At 48.2% G+C, this 19,230-nt stretch overlaps 1 protein-coding gene across 1 annotated transcript in view; it reads right to left on the bottom strand.

Annotated features, from left to right (window-relative positions):
* LOC136578686 (lipoxygenase homology domain-containing protein 1-like) overlaps window positions 1-19,230 on the bottom strand; it is a 325,705-nt gene that overhangs the window by 225,807 nt on the left and 80,668 nt on the right. The window contains exons 13-15 of the mRNA XM_066578875.1: window positions 5,652-5,828; window positions 2,308-2,520; window positions 636-813 (exon numbers count right to left, since the gene is read on the bottom strand). Coding sequence (XP_066434972.1) covers window positions 636-813; window positions 2,308-2,520; window positions 5,652-5,828 — 568 coding nt within the window. The remainder of the gene's footprint in view (window positions 1-635; window positions 814-2,307; window positions 2,521-5,651; window positions 5,829-19,230) is intronic.

Below are 19,230 nucleotides of genomic sequence, written 5' to 3' on the forward strand. Positions count from 1 at the left end.
CCCATTGTTTTCAATGGAGCCAGCTGTATTGCCTGCTCCATTTAATTCAATGGGCTAACAGCGTTCTTCTCTGCCACAGCTGTTACAGCTGTGGCAGAGGAGAACGATCTTTATGCTGACATAATTGTTTTTTTTTTATTTTTACACATCTTAGGATGATTTTCAGGTAAGGGCTTATATTTTTAAGCCCTTCCCGAAAATTAATTCCGCGCTCGCCGGCATGGAGCTGTATTGCCGGCTCCATTGAATTCAATGGTCAGTGCTCGTTTAATCGAGACGAGTACCGCGTGGTGCTCGTCTCGAGTAATGAGCATCTCGAGCACCCTAATACTCGAACGAGCATCAAGCTCAGACAAGTATGCTCGCTCATCTCTAGATATTTCTTTTTCATTCATTCACTTTGCACCTCCATTTTTTAAAGCAGCATTTTTTCGTCACCTGCCTAAAACTTTTGCACAGTAGTGTATATTTTTTTCTTTGTGCCGAATTATGAAGCGCAGTCACCGTTATTCTCAGATACATTCATTGACCCATTACCATGACACCCATGTTACATGAGGCAGAGATCTCAGCCACGGCTAGCATTCAGTTTGCTCTTAAACGAAGAATATGATTTGTGGTTAAATAATGCATACATTTTATAACTTGTGGGTAAAATACTGTGTTTTGCTCTCCTGTGTGTATCATCGGCTTGGCAAGTCCATTGGGAAGAAGCCCAATGTATATTCCTTTACTTCTAATGCTTTCCAGGGTCACTGATCCATTTTCATAGTTTTTCTCCACTTTGAACTGGCAGTACTCATCACCTGCACCCTGATACAGAGACACAGAGAAGACACAATGTAACAATAATAGCCGCTCAGCTTATGGTTTATAGATATGGCTTTTAAATAATTTAAACACTTTTCTGTCTGAGTTTATTTTGCAAGACTTGTACAGTATGCAGAGATGTAACTACAGCGTGTGGGGTGTGAAGGGAGCCTGAGGGAGGCCGAAGGCCACTCTGCCCCATATGGAGGCACCAGTGCTATAAATGATGAGTGATACTTGGGGGCCTTGTTCAAAGTTGTATTTTAGGGCCCAGGAACCTCAAGTTAACCCCTTCAGTTGTATCATTTACAATGACTCAATGAAGAACTGTTTTCAAGATAAACACATACATTAAAAGAAACAGCATGTGTGCTTGGATGGTTCCATGCAGGGCAAATAGAACCCCTGCTCAGATGCCTAAACTCCGATTTTGGAGTTAAAGTATTCTATTGGCATCTTTGGGAATAGCTATTTCCTTTCTGGTTGCATTTATGGACTTTGGGATCCTTCAGATGGACATATTTGCATTCATAAAATATGCAGGTACAATATGTAGGGAATAGAATACATTGATTTCAATGGGTTCTTTAACATGGACGATTTTTTTGCATGCATTTTGGGTATTTGCGCAGCAAATGTCCCCATAGAAGTGTTTGGGAGGTACACAAATCCGCAGTATACTGCGCAATTTTGTGAAAAATAGAACCAATCTGGACCTCATTAGGCTAAATAGCCTTTTAAATCAGGGCGAGGGTGTGTCGCGCACGCATATGTATATGCTATGTGTCCGCAAAAAAGGACAGTTCTATGCGCAGACAAGCCTTATTCACTGTGTAATTATGTTGCAGTGAGGTGAGCATATTTGCACATTTGCTAGTTTAAAGAAGCTCTTAGGCCGCTTCACACAGGCGTATTGACGCGTGTATTTGAATGCGTAAAATTTACACAAGCAATACGCAGAGAATAGAACCCACATATATCCCAGAGTTTGTTCTCATTTCCTGATTTTGCGCATGTATTTATCACCCATGTCAAAAATAGGACCTGCTCTATCTTTCTGTGCATTTGCGGACCAAAGGTCCCCATAGAGGTCCATAAGGGGTGTGCAAATGAATACACAATGGGATGCATGAAACACTGTGCAATTCTGTGAAAGAAACACGACTGGAACTCAAATCAGGATGTGTCCGTCTGCTGCACGAAAAGGAACATGTCCTGCCTGCACAAAAGTACAATAAAATGCGCAGATACAGCATAATAAAGACTTGTTCACAGCGGAAATACGTTGGGCTGAAGCTTGCACAAAACGCAAATGCCCGTGTGAAGCTGCCCTAATTCTTTGTATACACAGTTTTGTTGCAGTTTTCTTTAATTGGATTAAAAGAATGAGAAATATAAGACTTTGCTATGTTTAGGATCCACTGAATTCAAAGAATTCTACAGTAAAAAGTTTTTGCAGGACATTTTGGACAGATAGTGTAATTACGGAATACTCACTTCTCCATTACAACTACCATTTTTAATTCTTAGAAACATTCTGGGATGGGTTACATTCTCGAACATGCACACAGCAGGACCTATTTTGTGTACTCTCCAGTAGGATTCCACTTTCTGTTTCCCAGCACCACTACAGAACCCATCAGGTCTCAGACACAAAGCTTGGCTCCAACTAGTGGCCAGTAAAAGTACTGCACCACTATGGAACATTCCCTAAAATAATAACAGCAGGTAAGGGTTAATAATAGTAGTAATAATAATGAAAGAACAAACAGTAAGCTTACCAACAATGTATCATAAGGGATGTAACTGACCAATACATTATTATATATTATATAATACATATATACACTACCGTTCAAAAGTTTGGGGTCACCCAATTTTGTGTTTTCCATGAAAAGTCACACTTATTCACCACCATGCGTTGTGAAATGAATAGAAAATAGAGTCAAGGCATTGACAAGGTTAGAAATAATGATTTGTATTTGAAATAACATTGTTTTTACATCAAACTTTGCTTTCGTCAAAGAATCCTCCTTTTGCAGCAATTACAGCATTGCACACCTTTGACATTCTAGCTGTTAATTTGTTGAGGTAAGCTTGTGAAATTGCACCCCACGCTTCTAGAAGCATCTCCCACAAGTTGGATTGGTTGGATGGGCACTTCTGGCGTACCATACGGTCAAGCTGCTCCCACAACAGCTCAATGGGGTTCAGATCTGGTGACTGCGCTGGCCACTCCATTACCGATAGAATACCAGCTGCCTGCTTCTGCTGTAAATAGTTCTTGCACAATTTGGAGGTGTGTTTAGGGTCATTGCCCTGTTGTAGGATGAAATTGGTTCCAATCAAGCGCTGTCCACTGGGTATGGCATGGCGTTGCAAAATGGAGTGATAGCCTTCCTTATTCAGAATCCCTTTTACCCTGTACAAATCTCCCACCTTACCAGCACCAAAGCAACCCCAGACCATCACATTACCTCCACCATGCTGAACAGATGGCGTCAGGCATTCTTCCAGCATCTTTTCATTTGTTCTGCGTGTCACAAACGTTCTTCTTTGTGATCCAAACACCTCAAACTTGGATTCATCCGTCCACAACACTTTTTTCCAGTCTTCCTCTGTCCAATGTCTGTGTTCTTTTGCCCATCTTAATCTTTTTCTTTTATTGGCCAGTCTCAGATATGGCTTTTTCTTTGCCACTCTGCCCTGAAGCCCAAAATCCCGCAGCCGCCTCTTCACTGTAGATGTTGACACTGGTGTTTTGCGGGTACTATTTAATGAAGATGCCAGTTGGGTACCTGTGAGGCGTCTGTTTCTCAAACTAGAGACTCTAATGTGCTTATCTTCTTGCTTAGTTGTGCAACGCGGCCTCCCACTTCTTTTTCTACTCTGGTTAGAGCCTGTTTGTGCTGTCCTCTGAAGGGAGTAGTACACACCGTTGTAGGAAATCTTCAATTTCTTAGCAATTTCTCGCATGGAATAGCCTTCATTTCTAAGAACAAGAATAGACTGTCGAGTTTCAGATGAAAGTTCTCTTTTTCTGGCCATTTTGAGCGTTTAATTGACCCCACAAATGTGATGCTCCAGAAACTCAATCTGCTCACAGGAAGGTCAGTTTTGTAGCTTCTGTAACGAGCTAGACTGTTTTCAGATGTGTGAACATGATTGCACAAGGGTTTTCTAATCATCAATTAGCCTTCTGAGCCAATGAGCAAACACATTGTACCATTAGAACACTGGAGTGATAGTTGCTGGAAATGGGCCTCTATTCACCTTTGTAGATTTTGCACAAAAAACCAGGCATTTGCAGCTAGAATAGTCATTTACCACATTAGCAATGTATAGAGTGCATTTGTTTAAAGTTAGGACTAGTTTAAAGTTATCTTCATTGAAAAGTACAGTGCTTTTCCTTCAAAAATAAGGACATTTCAATGTGACCCCAAACTTTTGAACGGTAGTGTATATATATATTATAAAGAGTTGAAACTCTTTAGATGTTAATATATGATTTCATGCACTTAGAAAATGTTGCAAAACCTGAAAGCAGTTTTTTTTCATAAATGCAACATACAGTCTGCTGTTAACAATCTCATTGCACTGACTTAGGAAATTGAAGAAGTAGAACAATTATCCAGTTGCACTGACTGATGAGGCTCTGTTGTGCTAATTTGCCCACGAAAATACCAAAGGGCAGAATGGAAACCAGGCAAACTCCATTATAGACAATGGGCTCTGTCCAGCACTGTCCGCTTCCATCATAGGACGGATCATCCCCTGCAGGGAGTCTGTTTTCCTGTTCTCATGTTGGAACAGAAAAATGGAAATCCAAAATGCAGATGTGAACAAAACCTGAGATCAATAGAACAAACCATCAAATCACTGGAAACCCCTTCATCTCACATGGATGTGATCAGGATGGTGACTGCTCTGCAATACACTGCTTCATCATTTGGCAGCACTAGATTAAAGCTATTCTGTGACCAGTCCATATGTCCAAGGTCTAGGTACTTCATCATGCTCTTGATTTGCACTGCTTCCAATTCTTGTTTCAGTCCTACTTTCACTGACTAAGCGACTATCAGAATGCCCACTGATACAAAAATGGAGGACTCTTACACAAGGGGAATGACAGAATGACCACCATATAAAAAAAAACAAAACACATGGACGTATGCGCTACAATGCTCACCTCTACGGAACTAGTTGCAGATGAACCGGGTTTTTTTTCGGGCCACTCAAACTCTGCGCTATAGTGCACGCATTTGAAAAAAAACTGCAGGAAGATAGGTCCTGCCCTATCTTTCCCACATGGGGGATAGTATAGCTAATGAAAACAAAATCCTTGAAATCAATGGTTTTGTTACGTCCCGTTATAACGGCCGCATAACGAGACAAAATCACGCCCATGTGAAGAAGTCCTGAAGCCCTTTTACATGGGCCATTGATCTTGAAGGACCATTCCTCTTAGCGTTCATTCCCCTAATCATTGCTACATGTAAATGGGGCAGCAATCAGCTGACAAATCAGCAAATGTTTGTTTGTCAGCTGATCTGATTTGTGTTGCCACAAAAATTATAACATTGTTGGCAGCATATCTCCTCATCTAAGCAGGGGATGTGCTGCTGACAATGATGAAAATGTATGAATGTATGATGAATGGTCATATGAACAGTCCGCCATACAGCTTGATTTGGCCCTTGTGGAAGCCACTTCAATGAACTCCCATGTTGTCAGTTGGCACTTGTTATCTGGCTTATATGGAACCATGTACAAATAAATGACCATTTGCCAAAAGTCTGACTACTCTAACACAGTGTTAGGCAACAGGGGGTATGATTCACCTTGACATGGACAGAGAACTCATTAGCTATGCCTGCGTAGCCTCTGGTGTCATCATTGACGGGTTCACCATCACTGTTGAAGGAAATAGTCATCCCTGGCATTCTGGTAGATTCCAGGGTAACACAGCGGTTCGGATGAATATGTAGCTGAAGCTCACACAGAATGCCGCTGTTGTCCTAAAACAAAATATCAGAAGAAGGAAATAAAAGAAGACGTTATAAAACTGCTAATACAAACATTTTGTTACATATATAGTAAATATTGTAGATCAGCCGTACAACATCATGTTACCACTAGAGATGAGCGAGCACCAAAATGCTCGGGTGCTCGTTACTCGGGACGAAATTATCGCGATGCTCGAGGGTTCGTTTCGAGTAACGAACCCCATTGAAGTCAATGGGCGACTCGAGCATTTTTGTATATCGCCGATGCTCGCTAAGGTTTCCATTTGTGAAAATCGGGGCAATTCAAGAAAGTGATGGGAACAACACAGCAACGGATAGGGCAGCCAAGGGGCTACATGTTGGGATGCATCTCAAGTTCCCAGGTCCCACTATTAAGCCACAATAGCGGCAAGAGTGGGCCCCCCCCCCCCAACAACTTTTACTTCTGAAAAGCCCTCATTAGCAATGCATACCTTAGCTAAGCACCACACTACCTCCAACAAAGCACAATCACTGCCTGCATGACACTCCGCTGCCACTTCTCCTGGGTTACATGCTGCCCAACCCCCCCCCCCCCCCCCCCCCGCGCGCACGACCCAGTGTCCACAGCGCACACCAAATTGTCCCTGCGCAGCCTTCAGCTGCCCTCATGCCACGCCACACTCATGTCTATTTATAAGTGCGTCTGCCATGAGGAGGAACCGCAGGCACACACTGCAGAGGGTTGGCACGGCTAGGCAGCGACCCTCTTTAAAAGGGGTGGGGCGATAGCCCACAATGCTGTACAGAAGCAATGAGAAATATAATCCTGTGCCTCCGCCATCAGGAGCTGCACACGTGGGCATAGCAATGGGGAACCTATGTGCCACACACTATTCATTCTGTCAAGGTGTCTGCATGCCCCAGTCAGACCGCTGTTTTATAAATAGTCACAGGCAGGTACAACTCCGCAATGGGAATTCCGTGTGCACCCACAGCATGGGTGGCTCCCTGGAACCCACCGGCTGTACATTAATGTATCCCATTGCAGTGCCCTGGACAGCTGAGGTAACGTCCGATTAAATGCAGGTGGGCTTCGGCCCACACTGCATGCCCCAGTCAGACTGGAGTTCTTTAGAAGTGGACACATGTAGTTACAACTCCGTGTGGACCGACAGCTTGGGTGGGTGCCAGGAAGCCACCGGCGGTACATAAATATATCCCATTGCATTGCCCATCACAGCTGAGGTAATGTCATGTTTAATGCAAGTGGGCTTCAGCCCACACTGCATGCCCCAGTCAGACTGGGGCTCTTTACAAGTGGACACATGTAGTTACAACTCCGCGTGGACCCACGGCATGGGTGGCTCCCTGGAACCCACCGGCGGTACATAAATATATCCCATTGCAGTGCCCAACACAGCTGATGTAACGTCAGCTTTTATGCAGGTGGGCAAAAAATTAATTGGATTACACTGTAGGCGAGGGCCCCAAAAAATTGGTGCACCAACAGTACTAATGTACGTCAGAAAAATTGCCCATGCCCAACCAAGAGGGCAGGTGAAACCCATTAATCGCTTTGGTTAATGTGGCTTAATTGGTAACTAGGCCTGGAGGCAGCCCAGTTAAAATAAAAATTGGTTCAGGTGAAAGTTTCAACGCTTTAATGAGCATTGAAACGTATAAAAATTGTTTAGAAAAATTATATGACTGAGCCTTGTGGGCCTAAGAAAAATTGCCCGTTCGGCGTGATTACGTCAGGTTTCAGGAGGAGGAGCAGGAGGAGGATGAATATTATACACAGATTGATGAAGCTAAAAGGTCCACGTTTTTGATGGTGATAGAGAACAATGCTTCCATCCGCAGGTGCAGCCTACGTATTGTTTAGGTATCGCTGCTGTCCGCTGGTGGAGAAGAGAAGTCTGGGGAAATCCAGGCTTTGTTCATCTTGATGAGTGTAAGCCTGTCGGCACTGTCGGTTGACAGGCGGGTACGCTTATCTGTGGTGATTCCCCCAGCCGCACTAAACACCCTCTCTGACAAGACGCTAGCCGCAGGACAAGCAAGCACCTCCAGGGCATACAGCGCGAGTTCAGGCCACGTGTCCAGCTTCGACACCCAGTAGTTGTAGGGGGCAGAGGCGTCACGGAGGACAGTCGTGCAATCGGCTACGTACTCCCTCACCATCCTTTTACAGTGCTCCCGCCGACTCAGCCTTGACTGGGGAGCCGTGACACAGTCTTGCTGGGGAGCCAGAAAGCTGTCAAAGGCCTTAGAGAGTGTTCCCCTGCCTGTGCTGTACATGCTGCCTGATCTCTGCGCCTCCCCTGCTACCTGGCCCTCGGAACTGCGCCTTCGGCCACTAGCGCTGTCGGATGGGAATTTTACCATCAGTTTGTCCGCCAGGGTCCTGTGGTATAGCATCACTCTCGAACCCCTTTCCTCTTCGGGTATGAGAGTGGAAAGGTTCTCCTTATACCATGAGTCGAGCAGTGTGTACACCCAGTAATCCGTAGTGGCCAGAATGCGTGTAACGCGAGGGTCACGAGAAAGGCATCCTAACATGAAGTCAGCCATGTGTGCCAGGGTACCTGTACACAACACATGGCTGTCCTCACTAGGAAGATCACTTTCAGGATCCTCCTCCTCCTCCTCAGGCCATAGACGCTGAAAGGATGACAGGCAAGCAGCATGGGTACCCTCAGCAGTGGGCCAAGCTGTCTCTTCCCCCTCCTCCTCATCCTCCTCATGCTCCTCCTCCTCAACGTGCTGAGATATAGACAGGAGGGTGCTCTGACTATCCAGCGACATACTGTCTTCCCCCGGCTCTGTTTCCGAGCGCAAAGCGTCTGCCTTTATGCTTTGCAGGGAACTTCTCAAGAGGCATAGCAGAGGAATGGTGACGCTAATGATTGCAGCATCGCCGCTCAACATCTGGGTACACTCCTCAAAGTTTCCAAGGACCTGGCAGATGTCTGCCAACCAGGCCCACTCTTCTGTAAAGAATTGAGGAGGCTGACTCCCACTGCGCCGCCCATGTTGGAGTTGGTATTCCACTATAGCTCTACGCTGCTCATAGAGCCTGGTCAACATGTGGAGCGTAGAGTTCCACCGTGTGGGCACGTCGCACAGCAGTCAGTGCACTGGCAGATTAAACCGATGTTGCAGGGTGGCAGCGTCCGTGTGGGACTTGCGGAAATGTGCGCAGAGCCGGCGCACCTTTCCGAGCAGGTCTGACAAGCGTGGGTAGCTTTTCAGAAAGCGCTGAACCACCAAATTAAAGACGTGGGCCAGGCATGGCACGTTCGTGAGGCTGCCGAGCTGCAGAGCCGCCACCAGGTTACGGCCGTTGTCACACACGACCATGCCCGGTTGGAGGCTCCGCGGCGCAAGCCAATGGTCGGTCTGCTCTGTCAGACCCTGCAGCAGTTCGTGGGCCGTGTGCCTCTTATCTCCTAAGCTGAGTAGTTTCAGCACGGCCTGCTGACGCTTGCCCACCGCTGTGCTGCCGTGCCGCGTGACACCGACTGCTGGCGACGTGCTGCTGCTGACACATCTTGATTGCGAGACAGAGGTTGCGTAGGAGGAGGAGGAGGAGGGTGGTTTAGTGGAGGAAGCATACACCGCCGCAGATACCACCACCGAGCTGGGGCCCGCAATTCTGGGGGTGGGTAGGACGTGAGCGGTCCCAGGCTCTGACTCGGTCCCAGCCTCCACTAAATTCACCCAATGTGCCGTCAGGGAGATATAGTGGCCCTGCCCGCCTGTGCTTGTCCACGTGTCCGTTGTTAAGTGGACCTTGCCAGTAACCGCGTTGGTGAGGGCGCGTACAATGTTGCGGGAGACGTGGTCGTGCAGGGCTGGGACGGCACATCGGGAAAAGTAGTGGCGACTGGGAACTGAGTAGCGTGGGGCCGCCGCCGCCATCATACTTTTGAATGAGTCCGTTTCCACAAGCCTATACGGCAGCATCTCCAGGCTCATAAATTTGGGTATGTGCACGTCTAACGCTTGAGCGTGCGGGTGCGTGGCGGCATACTTGCGCTTGCGCTCCAACACTTGCGCTAGCGACGGCTGGACGGTGCGCTGACAGACATTGGTGGATGGGGCCGAGGACAGCGGAGGTGAGGGTGTGGGTGCAGGCCAGGAGACGGTAGTGCCTGTGCCCTGAGAGGGGGGTTGGATCTCAGTGGCAGGTTGGGGCACAGGGGGAGAGGCAGCGGTGCAAACTGGAGGCGGTGAACGGCCTTCGTCCCACCTTGTGGGGTGCTTGGCCATCATATGTCTGCGCATGCTGGTGGTGGTGAGGCTGGTGGTGGTGGCTCCCCGGCTGATCTTGGCGCGACACAGTTTGCACACCACTGTTCGTCGGTCGTCTGCACTCTCAGTGAAAAACTGCCAGACCTTTGAGCACCTCGGCCTCTGCAGGGTGGCATGGCGCGAGGGGGCGCTTTGGGAAACAGTTGGTGGATTATTTGGTCTGGCCCTGCCTCTACCCCTGGCCACCGCACTGCCTCTTGCAACCTGCCCTGCTGCTGCCCTTGCCTCCCCCTCTGAAGACCTGTCCTCAGTAGGCGTAGCAAACCAGGTGGGGTCAGTCACCTCATCGTCCTGCTGCTCTTCCTCCGAATCCTCTGTGTGCTCCTCCCTCGGACGTACTCCAATTACTACTACCTGAGTGATAGACAACTGTGTCTCATCGTCATCGTCCTCCTCACCCACTGAAAGGTCTTGAGACTGTTGCCGGAAGTCCCCAGCCTCATCCCCCGGACCCCGGGAACTTTCAAAAGGTTGGGCATCGGTCACGACAAACTCTTCTGGTGGGAGAGGAACCATTGCTGGCCATTCTGGGCAGGGGCCTGGGAACAGTTCCTGGGAGTCTGCTTGCTCCTCAGAATGTGTCATTGTAATGGAGTGAGGAGGCTGGGAGGAAGGAGGAGCAGCAGCCAAAGGATTCAGAGTTGCAGCAGTGGACGGCGCAGAACTCTGGGTGGACGATAGATTGCTGGATGCACTTTCTGCCATCCACGACAGGACCTGCTCACACTGCTCATTTTCTAATAAAGGTCTACCGCGTGGACCCATTAATTGTGAGATGAATGTGGGGATGCCAGAAACGTGCCTCTCTCCTAATCCCGCAGCAGTCGGCTGCGATAAACCTGGATCAGGAGCTCGGCCTGTGCCCACACCCTGACTTGGGCCTCTGCGTCCTCGCCCGCGTCCACGTCCTCTAGGCCTACCCCTACCCCTCAGCATGGTGTATTACCAGTAGTGCAGAAACAGAACGCTGTAATTAAATGTGCCGCTTATTGGCCTGTGGTTGGAGGCTGACTTCGCTTATGGAACGCACAGCAGAGGCAGGAAAGAATTTTGCGCAAGCCTGCTGTAACACTTAGCTGGCTGCGTATGAATTAGGAGGACAACTACACCCAGCACAGACCCAGTACACTGAGGACAGTCACAGGCAGCCCAAATAGATTTTTTTTCCCAAATGTTTTTGGAAAGGCCCACTGCCTATATTCAATAAATATATGTCTTCTGTCCCTGCCTCACCACTACTGGCCCTGGAGTATGTAAAATAACTGCAGACTGTTGCACTGTGGACTGGAATACAGCGGTGATGTAACAGCCAACACAGAGCCAGGAAATAATTTTGCACAAGCCTGCTGTAACACTTAGCTGGCTGCGTATGAATTAGGAGGACAACTACACCTAGCACAGACCCAGTACACTGAGGACAGTCACAGGCAGCCCAAATAGATTTTTTTTCCCAAATGTTTTTGGAAAGCCCCACTGCCTATATTCAATAAATATATGTCTTCTGTCCCTGCCTCACCACTACTGGCCCTGGAGTATGTAAAATAACTGCAGACTGTTGCACTGTGGACTGGAATACAGCGGTGATGTAACAGCCAACACAGAGCCAGGAAATAATTTTGCGCAAGCCTGCTGTAACACTTAGCTGGCTGCGTATGAATTAGGAGGACAACTACACCCACCACAGACCCAGTACACTGAGGACAGTCACAGGCAGCCCAAATAGATTTTTTTTCCCAAATGTTTTTGGAAAGGCCCACTGCCTATATTCAATAAATATATGTCTTCTGTCCCTGCCTCACCACCACTACTGGCCCTGGAGTATGTATAATTACTGCAGGGCGCAATGCTCTGCACGGCCGATATCCAAAAAAAAAAAAAGTGCAACACTGCAAAAAGCAGCCTCCACACTACTGCACACGGTTAGATGTGGCCCTAAGAAGGACCGTTGGGGTTCTTGAAGCCTACACTAACTCCTAACGCTCTCCCTATAGCAGCTCCAGCACCAGCAGCACTGTCCCTGAGCTATGTCAGAACTCATCTGTGGCGAGCCGCGGGAGGGGCCGATTTTTATACTCGGGTGACACCTGATCTCGCCAGCCACTCACTGCAGGGGGGTGGTATAGGGCTTGAACGTCGCAGGGGGAAGTTGTAATGCCTTGCCTGTCTTTCTATTGGCCAGAAAAGCGCGCTAACGTCTCAGAGATGAAAGTGAAAGTAACTCGAACATCGCGTGGTACTCGTCACGAGTAACGAGCATCTCAAACACGCTAATACTCGAACGAGTATCAAGCTCGGACGAGTACGTTCGCTCATCTCTAGTTACCACTCAACATAGTCAGAACGTCAAAAAAACAGACATTTTTATAGGACTTTGTGTTTTGCATTAAAAAAAACATACAGCCTCTCAATGTTTCTATTAACTAACAGCAACTAGAGATCTTGAAAACAGTAAAGAATTGATACACATTACCCTACCAAAAGTATTTGGGCCCCCCATTTAGCAGAATGGGACATGTCATATTAGCATGTCCCGTGCCCTAAACCATGCTATATAAGATAAAGACCCTTGGAGGTGTCAGCCATAGTTTGCGGCGGGAAGTATATGCTATTAGACATATGGGTTATGCCATTGCACACAGGCCATCTATCACGCAGTGCATCGGCAAATTTACAATGGTGCAAGGAGCGTCATCATTGGACACTTGAGCAATGGAAGAACGTTCTACGGAGTGATGAATCCCACTACTCCATCTTCACATAACATGACATACCTGGGTGTGGAGGATGTTGAGGAATGCCTTTTGTTGTGCCAACAGGTAAGTACAGCGGAGGTTCTGTTATGGTTTGGGGATGTTTTACATGCCACGGCCTCAGTCCCTTGGTTGTAGTGGCAAGAACCATGAGCACATTGGTATTCCCTAACTTTCTAGACAATGATGTGCTGCCAATAATGTGATAATACTCTGGGAATGATCAGCAATACTTCCAACTAGAGATGAGCGAGCATGCTCATCCTAGCTTGATGCTCGGTGGACCATTAGCATACTCGAGAGTACCCGTTACTTGAGCGAGCACCACGCGGTGCTAAAGAAAATTTCACCCTCTCCTCCCAACATGTTTAGCGGCTTTTTAAGCCAATGAACATGCAGGGAAGGCTTTGGCACCTCCTGCTATGACGTGCTATCCCTGTGCACGTCTATAGCAGTGACTGGCTGGCCAGATCAGCTGGCCTAGGATCATAAAAACTCAGGTCACCTGATGCTCGCCTCACACGGATTAGCTGAGGGACAGAGCTGCTGTGAATGTGGGAGAGCGTTAGTGTAGGTTAGAGGGAGCATTTAGGCAGGGAGGCAGGGATCAATTTTCAAAGAACGAAACAGTCCTTTTTAGGACTACAACTCCACATTTGTGCATCAGTAGTTTGGCAGCCTGAGACCAGTAGTGTGCACAAAGCATTCACAAGCATCCCGGCTGTATACTGCATCCTGTTACTGGTTCTATACAGTATACTGCTACTGGTGAACACAGACTATATAGGAACTAACAAAACTCCTCTCATTTTTCATTTTTTATTTGTTTTTGTACAAGACTGTACATATTTTTAACGTTCTTTTTTTTGCTATAGTGTATGCAAAATACCCCAGTGTGTGTCCTGTCGATCCACGCTATATAACCAGACTGTACACATTTTTCACAGTCTTTTTTTTTGCTATAGAGTACGCAAAATACCCCAGTGTGTGTCCTGTCGATCCATGCTATATAACCAGACTGTACGCATTTTTCACAGTCTTTTTTTGCTATAGTGACGCAGTGCATTATACAACATGATCAAGACTAGGGGTAAGGGTCGAGGATGAGGACGTGGGCGTCCGAATGAGGGTGTGGGCAGAGGCCGAGGTCCTGGGCGGGGTGAAACAGTGCCTGCTGCTGAGGGAGAAGTAGAATGCCACGTATCTACGCTCCCTAGCTTCATCTTACAGTTTGCCAGTCCACGTGGTACACCATTATTAAAACCACAATAGTGTGATCAGGTGATCACGTGGATAGCGGATAACGTGTCCAGTAATTTAACTAGCACCCAGTCTTCCATGCAGTCCACTCACGCTAGCCAAGGGACTGGACCTATGAATGCTCACACTGATCCTCCGTCCTCCCAGCCTGGTCACTTCAGGAAAAGGAGATTCAGAACAGGCATACTCACAGGAACTGTTCTCAGGCTTCTTCCCTGAGTGGCAAACAACGGTGGAGTTTGTCGTGACCGATGTCCAAAATTTGGACCTTTCACAGTCTCAGGGTGATGAGGGTGGGGACTTCCAAGTAGTGTCTCAAGAGGTATTTGTTGATGATGATGAGACACTGTTGTCTGTCAGTGAGGTCATTGTTAGAGCAGTAAGTCTGAGGGAGGAGCAGACTGAGGATTCAGAGGAGGAGCTGGTAGATGATGTGGTGACTGACCCGACTTGGGTTGGTAAGCCTACTGAAGACAGCGCTTCAGAGGGGGAGGCAAGTGCAGCACCAGAACGGGTTGGAAGAGGCAGTGGGTGGCCAGAGGGAGAAGCAGGGCCAGAGCAAGTAATCCCCCAACTGTTCCCCACAGCACCTCCTCGCGGCAAGCCTCCGTGCAGAGGGCTAGGTGTTCAAAGGTGTGGATGTTTTTTAGTGAGAGCGTGGATGACTGACGAACAGTGGTGTGCAACCTGTGTCGCACCAAGATCAGCAGGGGAGCCACCGCTACCAGCCTGACCACCACCAGCATGTGCAGGCATATGATAGCTAAGCACCCGATGAGGTGAAATGAAGGCCATTCACCACCTCCGGGTCACACCACTGCCTCTTGCCCTGTGTCACATGCTGGCACTGAGATGCAATGCCCCTCCCAGAACACAGGCACGAGCATCCCCCGCCTTGCACTCACCCCTTCACCTGCACCTGCACGGCCCTCCACTGCCTCCACCAATGTGTCCCCACACAGCATTCAGTTGTCCATAACACAAACATTAGAGTGCAAGCGCAAATATGCAGCCACCCACCCGCATGCACAATTGCTAAATGTATATATCTCCAAACTGCTGAGCCTGGAGATGCTGCCATAAAGGCTGGTAGAAACTGAGGCTTTCCGCAACATCATGGCGGTGACCGTCCATCCCTACTCGGTCCCCAGTCGCCACCATTTTTCCCGCTGCGCCGTCCCTGCCCTACACCAGCAATTGTCACGGAATATCAACCATGCCCTCACCAACGCGTTTACTGGGAAGGTCCACTTAACCACTGACACGTGGACAAGTGCTGGTGGGCAGGGACACTACATCTCCCTGATGGCACATTGGGTTAACCTGGTGGAAGCTGGGACCGAGTCTGACCCTGAGTCTGCTCACGTGCTACCCACACCGAGGATTGCGGGTCCTACCTCGGTCATGGTTTCTCTGGCTTATTATGCCACCTCCTCCAACCATCCTCTTCCTCCACCTCTCAATTACCATCTGTGAGCACGTCGCCTTCAGTTGGTAGCTCAAGGCGCTGCAACACTGCCATGCGGAAGCATCAACAGGCCGTGCGGAAACTCCTGAGCTTAGGTAACAAGAGGCACACCTCACAAGAACTGTTACAGGGTTTGACGGAGCAGGCAGATCTGTGGCTTTCGCCGATGAACCTCCAACCAGGCATGGTCATATGTGACAATAGACGTAACCTGGTGGCGGCTCTGCAGCTTGGCAGACTAACACATGTGCCATGCTTGGCCCACGTGTTCAATCTAGTGGTTCAGCGCTTTCTTAAAAACTACCCCAATTTGCCTGAGCTGCTCAGCAAGGTACATCGCGTGTGCACACATTTTAGAATGTCCACCACAGATGCTGCCACCCTGGAACAGCGCTTCCAGCTGCCAGTGCACAGACTGTTGTGCAACGTGCCCACGTGCTGGAATTCAACTTTGCACATATTGTCCAGGGTATATGAGCAGCATACACCCATTGTTGAATACCAGCTGCAACATGTCCGTCGGAGTGGTAGTCAGCCTCCGCAGTTCTTCACAGAGGAGTGGGCATGGATGTCTGATATCTGTCAGGTGTTAGGAAACTTTGAGGAGTCAACACAAATGGTGAGCGTTGATGCTGCCATTATCAGCATAACCTTCCCGCTGCTTTGCCTGCTGAGAAGGTCACTGATAAGCATTAAGGCCGACGCTTTGCAGATAGAACAGGGGATGGAGGATGACAATACGTTGCTTGATAGCCAGACCACCCTCATGTCTGTTTCTCAGTGCGTATTGAAGGAGGAGGGGGAAGAGACTGCTGCCCACACTACAGAGGGTACCCATGCTACTTCCTTCACATCTGTTCAGCGTGTATGGACTGAAGAGGAGCAGGAGGAGACTGAGAGTCATCCTCCTAGTGAGGACAGCAATGTGTTGTGTACTCGGACTCTGGCACACGTGGCTGACTTCATGTTAAGCTGCCTTTCCCGTGACCCTCGTGTTAAACGCATTCTGGCCAATGAGGATTACTGGGTGTTCACCCTTCTCCACCCCCACGGTATAAGGAAAACCTCTCCACTTTCATTCCCGAAGAGGAAAGGAGTACGAGAGTGATGCAATACCACAAGGCCCTGGCGGAAAAGCTGATACTAAACTTCCCATCTGACAACGCAAGCGGTAGAGGACGTAGTTCAGTTGGCCAACTAGCAGTAGAGATGAGGGGAACAGGCAGCATGTCCAGCACAGGCAGGGGAACACTCTCCAAGGTCTTTGCCAATTTTATGGCACCCCAGCCAGACTGTGTCACCACTCCCCAGTCTAGGCTGAGTAGGAAAGAACATTGTAAAAAGATGGTGAGGGAGCACCTAGCCGACTGTACCAACGTCCTCCGTGATCCCTCTGCTCCATACAACTATTGGGTGACAAAGGTGGACATGTAGCACGAACTTGCGCTGAACGCCTTGGAGGTGCTGGCCTGCCCAGCTGCTAGTGTTATCAGAGAGGGTGTTTAGTGCTGCTGGGGGAATATCACAGATAAGCGTACCCGCCTGTCAACTGACAGTGCCGACAGGCTTACACTTATTAAGATGAACAAAGCCTGGATTTTCCCAGACTTCTCCTCTCCACCGGTGGAAAGCAGCTTAACATAAAGTATCTTTAAGCTGGAACAGGAGAACCATGCACCCTCTATCACCCCAAAAAAGGGTAGAAGTAGCTTGGTCTATCCTTCCCTGATCTTCCTCATCCTCCTCCTCTTCCTCCTCCTAAACCAGCATGTCAGCATGCTGAACAGCCAATTCTTCAGGGGGCCAAAAGGCTCTGTAAAAGCTATTTTTTTCAGAGGGCTGCCTCCAGGCTCTGTCAAAACATTTTTTTTCTGAGGGCTGCCTCCAGGTTCTCGCCCCCAATTTTGAAGAGGTTGACCACTAGAGTTCAGCAAACGTGCTGGTTCCAGCTTCATACGCCCACAGAGTCCACAAATGTATCCCAGCTCAGTGTCCAGCTATCTAACACCGACACAGAATGAATTGTCCTGGTTTGGCCACTCTAATTTCCTTATAGTACATGCTGTTTTTCCCTGGGGCACTGGTAAAAAGCCCCTCGGGGAGAGGCAGGGTCTGGGACAGGCGGTAGCTTGCCTGTTGGTGGACCGTCACCTGGATCCCATTAAGCAAGTATGAGCTCTATGTAAAATAAATATTTCAGGGGTTCGCCTGCACTCTGGGTAAAAAATCTTTCAGGGGTACACCTATATTCTTGGTACACAAATATTTCGGGGGTTCGCCTATACTCTTGGTACAAACATTTTTTCAGGGGTTCGCCTATACTCTAGGTAAATAAATGTTTCAGGGGTTCACCTATACTCTTGGTAGACAAAATTTTCAGGGGATTGCCTATACTCATGGTAAACAAATGTTTCAGGGGGTTGCCTATACTCTTGGCAAACAAATCTTTCAGGGGTTCACCTATACTCTTGGTAAACAAATACCCTGCACTCTCGCTCATAAAATCTTTCAGGTTCTCACCTGCAATCTTGATAACAAAAAATTTCTTCTTTTTAAAATAGGTTGTTTTTTTCATTAAAAATGTAGAAGTACTGGCCTCTGAGTCCCCCCTAAGCTGGCCTTTATGGGTAATGAAATGCTGCGACGGGGGTGGCATGGGATGGCACTTACAATCATACATTAATTTGTCTGCGATTTGTCAGCTATGAAGCATAATTTTAAAAGGCTCACACGGCGTACGAAAACGTATCCCAGCGCGGTGTCAATCTTTGACCACTAATTTCTTTACAGTTCATGCTGTCATTCCCTGGGGCACTGGTTAATAAGCCCCACGGGGGAGACACTGGCTGGGACAGGTGGTAGCTTGCCTGTTGGTGGACCGCCACCTGAATCCCATTAAGCAAGTACAAGCTGTCGCTCAAAAAATCTTTCGAGTTTTTACCTTCACTCTTGGTAAACAAATTTTTCAAGGGTGCACCTATACACTTGGTAAATAAATCCTTTTAGGGGTTCACCTATACTCTTGGAAAACAAATCTTTCAGGGGTTCACCTGCACTCTGGGTAAAAAAAATCTTTTGTTATAGAATGGGTTGTTGAATTGTGGAGATGTGTAGAAGTACTAGCATCTGAGTCCCTTTTAAGCCCACGTCTGTGGCTCATGAAATTTTGCAACGTGATTAGAATTATGATCATACGTTAATTTATCAGCAATTTCCAAGGGAGGCGGCAGAGGGGAAGCTGTGGTGCAGTGACTGAGTGCATCCCTGCTCCTTCTCAGCACTTTGAGAAAATGCATCAAAGACCACAGCTCTTTCCCATTAGCCCCAACAAGGTGTTTGTCATGATGTTTTGGGAGGCCTTATTTTACCGCCGTCGGCGCTATCAGGGGAAACAGGCCTGCTCCTTCTGCTTTCCTGGAACCAGCGCTCGGCCTGGACCGCCCAGGAGTTTCCTCATACCGGTTCTCTGGCAACCTCTTCGCCTCACCTCGCAGCCGGGGACGGTCCATCGAAATCGGCCTCCACCGGGCGCGTTTTTTGGTTTGGGCCTATCGAGGGGTGTTAGACTATTTTTTACATTTTTTCTTCTCTTTCCATGCTTCCTTAACCAGCAAAGGCGTTGTTGTGTGCCCGGCCG

Source organism: Eleutherodactylus coqui, chromosome 9 (genome assembly GCF_035609145.1).
Source record: "Eleutherodactylus coqui strain aEleCoq1 chromosome 9, aEleCoq1.hap1, whole genome shotgun sequence".
Lineage (NCBI taxonomy): Eukaryota > Metazoa > Chordata > Amphibia > Anura > Eleutherodactylidae > Eleutherodactylus > Eleutherodactylus coqui.